The sequence below is a fragment of the Gossypium hirsutum genome, chromosome A11 (assembly GCF_007990345.1).
Source record: "Gossypium hirsutum isolate 1008001.06 chromosome A11, Gossypium_hirsutum_v2.1, whole genome shotgun sequence".
Taxonomy (NCBI): Eukaryota; Viridiplantae; Streptophyta; class Magnoliopsida; order Malvales; family Malvaceae; genus Gossypium; species Gossypium hirsutum.
Window position 1 is genome coordinate 64,745,423 of NC_053434.1, and position 9,704 is coordinate 64,755,126.

The 9,704-nt window shown below is 34.0% G+C and overlaps 1 protein-coding gene across 3 annotated transcripts; it reads left to right on the plus strand.

The window, feature by feature from the left end:
- The first annotated feature begins 1,021 nt into the window (after window positions 1-1,021).
- Window positions 1,022-3,411, plus strand: LOC107900108 (pentatricopeptide repeat-containing protein At4g25270, chloroplastic). 3 transcript variants are annotated; one of them, XM_041081853.1, is made up of 3 exons: window positions 1,028-1,190; window positions 1,298-1,363; window positions 2,473-3,411. In XM_041081853.1, exon 3 carries the CDS (start codon window positions 2,686-2,688, stop codon window positions 3,202-3,204), a length of 519 nt encoding a protein of 172 aa, XP_040937787.1. In that variant the 5' UTR covers window positions 1,028-1,190; window positions 1,298-1,363; window positions 2,473-2,685; the 3' UTR covers window positions 3,205-3,411. The 3 variants fall into 3 exon arrangements, with proteins under 3 accessions (XP_016681307.1, XP_040937787.1, XP_040937788.1); XM_041081854.1 differs by having other exon boundaries at window positions 1,031-1,185; XM_016825818.2 differs by having other exon boundaries at window positions 1,022-1,190; window positions 1,298-3,411.
- The last annotated feature ends 6,293 nt before the right edge of the window (window positions 3,412-9,704 follow it).

Sequence of the window (9,704 nt, forward strand, 5' to 3'; positions counted from 1 at the left end):
CATGTATTTTAATATACTAAATTACATATAACTATTGATGTTAAATCTTTTATTATAATATATAATATAATAATAGTTATATAATTTTTTTTGAAGAATAATAGTTATTATATTAGTACTTATAAATATATTATTTCATTATATAATACTATATCACATACTATAATAATAGAGTAGTACATAATATATTAATCATTATCATATATTCCTACATTTGAAAGTTAACCTTCCTAATATATTACATAATGCTATAGTATATAATATATTAATAGTTCATATATATGCATAAATGATTAAACATTATAATATCATGTAATACTATAAATTTTAGTATATTCTATAATATAATAGTAGTAATTGTATATTAATTATTATCATAATTATTGTTTATTATTGTACTGGTTAAAATATGTTCTAAGCCCTTATACTTTTCGTATATTTGAAAGTTAACCCTCCTACTTTATCATATCATATAGTATATAATATATTAATAGTTGATATATATGCATCAATGATTAAATATCATAATATCATGTAATACTTTATCTTTTATTATAATCTATAATATAATAATAGTTATAAATAATAGTAGTACATTATATGTAACCTGCCCAACCTGGCCTAGATGTTAGACTCGATTTTTGGAGCTTACATTGGCCACCGAAATGGCCTAGCAAGATTATTGGAGTTTTAAAAACAGTTAATTAAATCATTTGTTTATTTTATAAGGAACTTTAGTCTCTTTTCAGAAAAACACAAGAGTTAAAAAAAACGATTAAGTTTGACATCTTCATTATATCAGTCTTTACTATTAAAAACTTAGTTAAAAATCCAAATTACTTTCTTAACAAAATACATTTTAATAAAATTCATGTTCCATACATAATTAAATAAAAATTCATATTCTAATAGCCTGGGCATGTTTGGTTGGATGTAATGGCTATGCCATTACATGCCTATTACCACCCTATTCTGCAGCCCCACATAAATTGACGTTTGGTTCAATGGAATAGCTTATTACGGGGCTATTCCATTCTGGGCTTAAGCAGAGATTTTTGGGGATTTCTATTCCCTTCCCTCTTCACCGTTTAGCTATTCGTTGCTTGAGGAACCCTAGTTTACCCTTACCAAAATTTCACCTCAAAAACACTCTCAATCAGCAGCCATTCCTCCCCTTCATCCAAGGTCAGGTAAAAACATTTTTGCTTTTGCTTCCTTCACATCATCTTCATTTTTGCTTTTTCATTTTTGTTTACGGGTTTGTTCCTTATTGATTCATCGAAAAAAACAATGGCAGAGCCTTGAAGAAGTATCTCGACGTTCTTAATCAAATCGGTAAAAAAATCGACGTTTCCAAGCCCAGGCACGTCCCTTCATTCTTGTCTTGCTAAATTCAAAGTCAATGCTTTTAGGGTAGGATAGGCACCCTTCCTTCAAATTCCTACAAATTTCCTGATTATCTTTAGCATGAGTCTTAGAACAGCTCGTTATATATTCTTCTTTTTGGCTGAAGATTTTCATGCAAATTCCTGCATACTTCTGCCAATTTTTGTGCCTTATTCCCTCTCTTCTATACTGCATGTCAAGTTTACATTTTGATTCTGCCATGTGAGTCATTAGTGTCCCACTCTTGCACTGCATTGTCAGAATGATTATGGTGTGGATTTAAAAGTGTCAAAAAAGTTATTATAAAAATTAAAAACTTAAATACTGCTCTCCAATTTGGACAACTAGGTTTAGTTTTAGCATATATTCAAACAAAATTTTCTTAGCCACAACTACATGAATTTGCGGGTTCTGTTATTACTGAAGAAAAGTGGTAAAGGAGAGGAGAAACTATATTTATGATTATTAATGATGATGAAGATTAGGTCCCCCTGGACTTCAATGTTTCATCTCGTATGGAAGTCCTCCATTTCTTTCAATGCTTGCTTTATTGGCTTCCCCTCCTTCTTTAATCAATGCATGCTTGGACTCAATAGTGGCTGCTTCGGGGTGTTGTTTATCTGCAACTGCTAATGCTAACTGGTTTATGCCCGAAAATTGCTTTGATTCAAAGTGTCTATAAATTATTAGCGTTCCCAGTTTATCTTTTTATCCTCCGGCAGTGATACTTCAGGTACTGCATGATGATATATACATGAGGTAAGAATGGTACTGGGTGTAGCTGCTGGTTTATTTATTTTTCTCTCTTTTATCAGAAGGGAAAAGAATAAGTGGAGTTTTGATTGAGCACCCAATAGAATGGAGTCTCGTTGTAGTAAGCTATTGATAAAAAAATTAAACTCGATAGATATTAAAAACCAATGGAGTCTCGTTGTGCTTAATGATCTTACTGATATGTACGCAAAATGTGGAGACATAGTTAAGGCTAGGTGGGTTTTTGATAGCATTTCTTGTAAGGATAACATTTCTTGGAATTCCATGTTGACGGGATATATTCGTCAAGGGTTATTGGCTGGGGCATTGCAGGTATTTCGTGGGATGATTCAAGAGGGATTTGAGCCTGGCTCTGTTATTATATCCACTATTCTGTCTAGCTTTTTTTCATTGAAGATTGCAGCACAGATACACGGATAGGTTCTCAGGCGAGGAATTGAGTGGAATACATCTGTCGTTAATGCTATGATCGTTGTTTATTCTAATCTTGGCAAGTTAGATGGAGCAAGTTGGTTGTTTCAATGAATGCCCGAGCGGGATATTGTGTCATGGAATTCAATAATCTCTGGTCATAGTAAACACCCAGAAGCTCTACTGTATTTCGAACAGATGGTGAGGAGCGGTTCTTCACCTGATAGCATCACGTTTGTAGCAATACTATCGGCTTGTGCTCATTTAGGTTTGGTCAATGACGGAGAGCGGCTGTTTTGGTTAATGAGAAAGAAGTATGGGATTGATTCGAGAATGGAGCACTACGCTTGCATGGTAAATCTTTACGAGAGTGCAGGGCTGATAGATGAGGCTTTCAACATGATAGTGGAGAGAATGGAGTTTAAGGCAGGGCTAACTGTGTGGGGAGCAATGCTATATGCCTGTTCGGTTCATGGAAACATACAAATAGGAGATATTGCAGGTCAAAAACTTTTCGAGCTAGAGCCAGATAACCAACATAATTTTGAGTTATTGATGAAGATATATAGCGATGCAGAGAGGGTGAAGGATGTGGAAAGAGTTGGAAAATTGATGTTGGATAGAGGATTATAATATAGAGTTGTCTGCTAGTGGTAAATAGTTAAAGGTGGAAAGCTCACCTCAAGAAACTTGATTGGTGAATCTTTTATGCCAGAGGGCCTTAAAAGCAAATCAGTGTGGGGCTTGTGGATGTGGTTACAGATATTGTTTTGGCTACAATTATATACCAACATTTGATTTGTACTTCCTTTAATAAAAAAAAACATTTGATTTGTACAATAATGGTCTGGAAGGTTCTTAACATAGCTAACATGCAAGTAATGGAGTATCTGGCTTTAACTGTTACAGAATAACTAGGGTTGATTCCTGCATAGATATAAATCGAGTACTGTTAATATTCAAAACAATCAATTGCTTAATAATCAAGCCTTGTTGGTTGTGAATGCGCATGCATGCTCATAAAGAAATATGTCTACTTGTTGTTGCTTAATTAAAGATAAATGAACTAATGTTGGATTGGTAAAAATACAATGCTTTTTTATTAGGTGGTAGATTGTATTTTATCCTTGTACTAAAAAAAATAGATAAATTATTTTTTGTACATTAGATTAATGAGCAAATTGATAATTTTTGTTAAAAATTTGATCCATTTTTACTATTAAAAAATAGAAAAGCTAATAGAAAAACTAAACAATGGCACGCAATATGTTATGTGTATCTTATGTTGACATACACTTACCAATATGTATTGTTCATTTTTCTTTGACAGCGCGTTATTGGCGATTGTTAAACTCATATGATATGTTAAACTCATTTTTTTATATTGGCGATTGTGACCTAAGACAACAGGTGAGAGGCTAGATTGAAGCAAATATATTAGGCATTGAAATATTCTTAATGATAATTTTATATTAAAATTATTATTAAATATTATTAATAATTATATTAATAATATTATTAAATTATATATTATTTTATTAAATTGTAGTTAATAATAATTATGTTAAAATATGATTAAATTATTTATTTATTATTAAAATATATTTAACAATAATCTTATTAAAATTTAATAACAATAATCATCTACCAACAAAAATTTTGTTAAGGGTACTTTGGTCATTTAAGCTTTTTTTTCTTATGCTATTACAACATCATTCCATTCAACCAAACATAAGAATTCTATTACAGCTCTATTCCATTCCATTCAACCAAACAGTTAAATTACTGATTACAGCTCTATTCAATTACAGCCCTATTCCATTACAGTGAACCAAACGAATCCTAAATGATTTAAATTTCATGCATACCTCAGTAAAAATCGTAAATTAAGTTTCATGCCACAATTTAAATAAAATAATAAAGTTTCAAATAACAAAAATTGTAAATATGAAGTCTAAGGTACTTTTATATAGAAATCATTATTCCAAGCTGATCCCTTCGAATGCTACGCCCATGTCCTAACTTTGTGAGTTATCTAAAAAGAAGGAAAAATAATGGGGGTGAGCTATGAAAGCTTAATATGAAGTCAATCACAAGAAAATTGAAACAAAATAGAAAAACAAAACACGTTAGCAATTCGGAGAATAAACACAATCACAAAACACTTCAGACTAACGATTTTTCACATAAAACACTTCATTATAAATTTCTCAGATTCAGAATAATGATAATCGAATAACAACTCAAAAAATCTTTTTTTTTCAGATTAACTCAGCACAAGAATAATCGGTGTAACAATTAATCATGCAGAAACACTGTTCATCAAACAATTCTTCATGGTAATTTCACACATATCAATATTTCAGATTACATGTCTTAAATCACATTTATCAAATTCAGTATATCATATTAATATAACAATTTTCACCATGTATAAGCAAAAACAAATATAACATATCATATCAGAAATTTTAGAATTTCAAGCACATGCATTACGAATGCAAACGGATTCGATTTAATAGAAAAGATCCTTCCCCACTACTACACACCATAAGAGTCCCCCAGAACTCATCCATCCCTACACACCGGTTTATGGATAAATCACCAAAAGATGTAGGTAAATACGTTGTTAGATGATTGTGAATACGTAACATAATTGCAAATAAAATCTGCCAGATAATAGGTGGGAGAACCACCAAAGGTTGCAAGTTAATACAATACCAGATAGTTGTGAATACACAATATTTTTGAAAATAAAAGCTACTAAATAATATGTGGATGTACCACCGAATTTGCAGATTTATAGTTTGCCAAAACTTCATCTTTACAAAGCGTCCCAACCCATGCAACCAAATGAGGCATGCTTAAACAAAACATAACAGAACATATATAATGATTACAAATAATCAAATATCATAGCAATAATCATGCTTTCAAACAATGAATTCAGTAGCAAAATCATATATTTTTCAAAGGTTCAATATTACGGTGTCATAAGGCATGTTCTACAAAAAGCACAAGTATAGAAACAATTAACATGATACCTCATAATTCATGCCATTGGGTATATATTTAGAAATAATTCAATTAATTAAATCACGGGTTCAAGCATTATTCAAACTAACAATGCCTTAATTGCATAAATTAAGCACTAAAATTAGTTTGAAAACCATTTAAGGACTAATTTGCATAAAACATAAAATTTTGGGTAAAACTATAAAATTTAAGAAATAGGGGCACATGGCCTTGTGTCCAAACCATGTGGAATGGCTCAGGCTGTGTGGGTCACATGGTCCTATGGGAGGCTCCAGGCCGTGTGGTTTGGGCTGGGTTCAATTTGCATAAATTTTCTCGTAAAAGAACATACACCTAACTTTTAAGGTTTCGTGCGACGATTCTTATGTCCAAATCTAATTTGGGTAACCTACAATGGGTTTTTCGATAAAAAATTGCAAGAATTACTATTGATGTTTAAGATTTAACGAATTTTAATAAGATTTTGGGAAAACCCATTAAAAATTCAAAATTGATTTTAGAAAAATTAGCAAGAATGATGTCTGGACAAATTCCTAGGGTTTTACAAAATTAGGAACGAGATTGCTTACCGATCTTGGCAGGGTAGAATGGATTTGAAACCGACACAAAAACAAATTGAACGAGACTGATTTAATGCTCAAGATCAAACTAAAAATTTCCAGCAATGTAGAGAAAAAATTTGCAAAAGAAAGGATGAAAAAAGAATTGGAAACAAATAGGGAAATAAATTTTAATTTGGGTTGTTTAGAGAAATCGAAATCATAATATGACTAGGAAAAGAGTTAAAAGGCAAAGTTATGCAAATTTTAGGGGTTGTTTTGACAAATAAACCCTCCCGCCGAAAAATAAAACAAATGGAAAGGAATTGGAGTGATGCTTGGCCATTAAGCTATTGCCCATTTCTTAGTCATTTTCTACCACATTTATTTCTTATACTAACTTGGTTTTCATCCTTAATTGCTAAAAAATAAAAGAGAAAAAATGCAAAAAATGAGGCTTGAACCTTAGTGTAATGCCCCAAAAATGTGAGTTTTCTTATTAGTGTTGTGTCAATGGAAATGTGGGTGTTTCTGTGGTAATGTGCATAAGAATGCCTAGTTTAGATGGTCTGAGGAGAATCAATCTAGTTTTGAGAAGCTCAAGTCCGTTCTAACACAAGCTCCTATTTTAATCCAGCTTAAGTTGATTAAAGATTTTGTGGCTTACAATGATGCGTCGCATGTCGACTTAGGGTGTGTTCTGATGCATGATGGTAGGGTAGTAGCTTATGCGTCTCGATAGCTTAAGTCACATGATAGTAACTATCCTACTTATGATCTTGAGCTAGCTACAGTCGTGTTTGCATTGATGATTCAGAGGCATTATCTGTACAGTGAGAGGTGTATTATCTACATCGATGAGACCCATAAGGAGTTAAATCTTAGACAATGTAGATAGGTTGAACTACATAAAGACTAAGATTGTACCATAGAGTATCATCCTGGTAAGGCTAATGTGGTAGTTAACGCTCTTAGTTGTCAAGTGATGTCTGATTTGTAAGCGATGTTCGTTCGATTGAGTTTATTTGATGACGAGAGTCTGCTAGCTGAATTACAAGTTAAGTAACTTGGGTTGATCAGATCCAAGCTAAACAATTGGATGATGAGTCTTTAGTTCAGCGGTAACGTCAGGTTGAGTCTGGTGAAGCTTCTGAATTTGACTTGAACAGTGATGGGGTTCTGTGCTTCAGAGGTCAAGTTTGTGTGCCTAATGACCGTGAATTACAGTAATCAGTCCTACAGGAAATGCATAGCAGCCCTTACACTATGCATCCTAGTGAGAATAAAATGCACCGTGATCTATGATAGTTGTACTAGTGGTCTGGTTTGAAATGAGAAGTGACTATATTCATTTCTCATTGTCTGACGTGTCAAGAGGTAAAGACTGAGCATCAGTTGCCTTCAGGGTTGTTTCAACTAGTTAAGATCCCCAGTAGAAGTGGGAGCATGTGACAATGGATTTCGTTAACGGGTTACCTCTAACACCCACTAAAAATGTAACGCCCCAAAATTCTTATTTTTTTTGTTAAAATGTGACAAATGTGTATTTGCTTCAGTGGTTAAGTGTTCTGGGTGTGTGTGAGAGGTTCGAAGTTTAAGCCCTATCTTTGGCAAATTTTGGTATTTTTCTTACTTAAGCCTTATACTTATTCAACAGGCTTATAATAAATTAATTGTAGAAACATATCAGAATAGGCTTGCTGGTCTGGTGGTTAGGTGGAGCGTTGGTTTGTTGGAGGTTCTGTCTTTGAATCCCTGCGTTAGCAAGGGAGTTTTATTTTTGTTCGGCTATACGTAAGAGTTCGAGTGGTAGTAGGATTATGAGCAGTGGGTAGTTGATTGTGGATGTATTTGGATCTGGGTAAAACTTGTTTTCCCAAAATTTCTTTTGAAAAAAAAATTGACGTCTTTTCCTCTCTTTCTCTACAAATCTTCTCTTTTCTTTTCTTTTTTTTTTGTTTTGAGCGAAATTGAGTGCTAATCTCGATTTTGATTCAAGGTATTGCTCGTTGGTAAATAAGCATAGAATGTTCAGCTCGAATATAGGTTCTTTTTAATTGGTTTAGAATTTTTTATTCTTCCGTCGTAATCATATTCGCTATTTTAGCAGCAGCAAATCAGGATGTAAAGGGTCCTCCTTGCACAGAATCGTGATCAAAAGCGTTCGGGGTGTGAGGGTAAGTATTTGAGGGTGGTTTTGATGTTGTTATCGATTTTGGAATTTCGATTCAACGAGGAATAAGTCTTTTTCTGAGTATTTGTACAATGATTTTTAGGTTTTGGAGTGTTCGTGGTTGCAATAGCATCAAAAACATATCATGCTGTACCTGATACGCAGAAATTGAGCTTTTAAAAAAGTCGAAAAAGGCCACTGTCGACGCCACACGGGCGTGTGGTCACCTGTGTGGTAGGTCATGTGCGACAACACGACAGTGTGATCGACGAAGGCCAGGCCGCACGCAAGACACGACTGTGTGATGTTGAGGGTGTGGCCGTCTGGGCTACACAGGCTAAATTGAACTGGGCATGTAGGCCACACGGACACGTCACACGGGCGTTGATATTTGGGCCAGGCCGTGTGATCCACACGGCCAAGGCCAATTTGAGCGTGTGGGGCCACGTGGTCAAACCACATGGGCGTGTGAGCCCATTTAGCTAAAATGGTTCCTAGGGTTGCACGGGTCGCCCAAGTCGACTGTGAACCTATTATAGGGTCGGTAAGTACTACTTAGACCCTAAATCATATGATCTGAGCATACAATGTATGTATTGAGCATGCTAAATTTATGCACGTTTACTAATCTGTATGTATGACTGATAACTGAATATTAACATGTAAGCATGTATTTCTGTATATCTGCATGGAGCATGTTTAGTTGTATCTGCATTGGGGTGGGATGATTGATTATTGGAGGAAGTGTACTAAAAGGCTTTCATGCCTATTATCTGGTAGCTCAACTGCAATATTACTGATATGTGCCGTATTTTGTACAACTTGGTGTGTAGTGCTGGGTTGGTGTTTTAAACCCCACATAGTGTGTAGGGATGGTCAGAGATGGTGTGTAAAGGTTGGTGCGTAGGATACTGATTTTTGTTACTGTGTGCATATTGTATTTGAGATGGGCTAAGTCACTAAGTTATATCTGAAACTATATCTGAATGGGATAGGGCCTAAAATGTATTTGAATCTATAATGGGCTTAGGCCTAGACTGCATTTGACTGGTAACTGTTGCTTGACTATTTACATAACTTCTGTGGGGATTACACACTGAGTTTATGTAAACTCCCCCCTTTCTGTTTTATCTGTACAAGTAATCCCTCGACTTAGACGGATCGATGCAGCGGAGGACTCAACGGTGACCACATGTCGAATGAAAGATTTTAATTTCATTTATTATTTTATTTCCTATTTGTTTTTTGGGGTATTTTTAATGTAAATTGGGACTTTTGGACTGTTTGCCTTGGTTTTGGATTTTAACTGGTTTCATGAACTTTAGAACTTCAACGAAAACTTAGTTTTAGTAAATACAATGTTTTTCCTAAACGCGAACGATTTT

Coding starts and splice junctions, on each gene's coding strand:
- LOC107900108 (XM_016825818.2), top strand. CDS start 2,686: ATGCCCGAGCGGGATATTGTGTCATGGAATTCAATAATCTCTGGTCAT.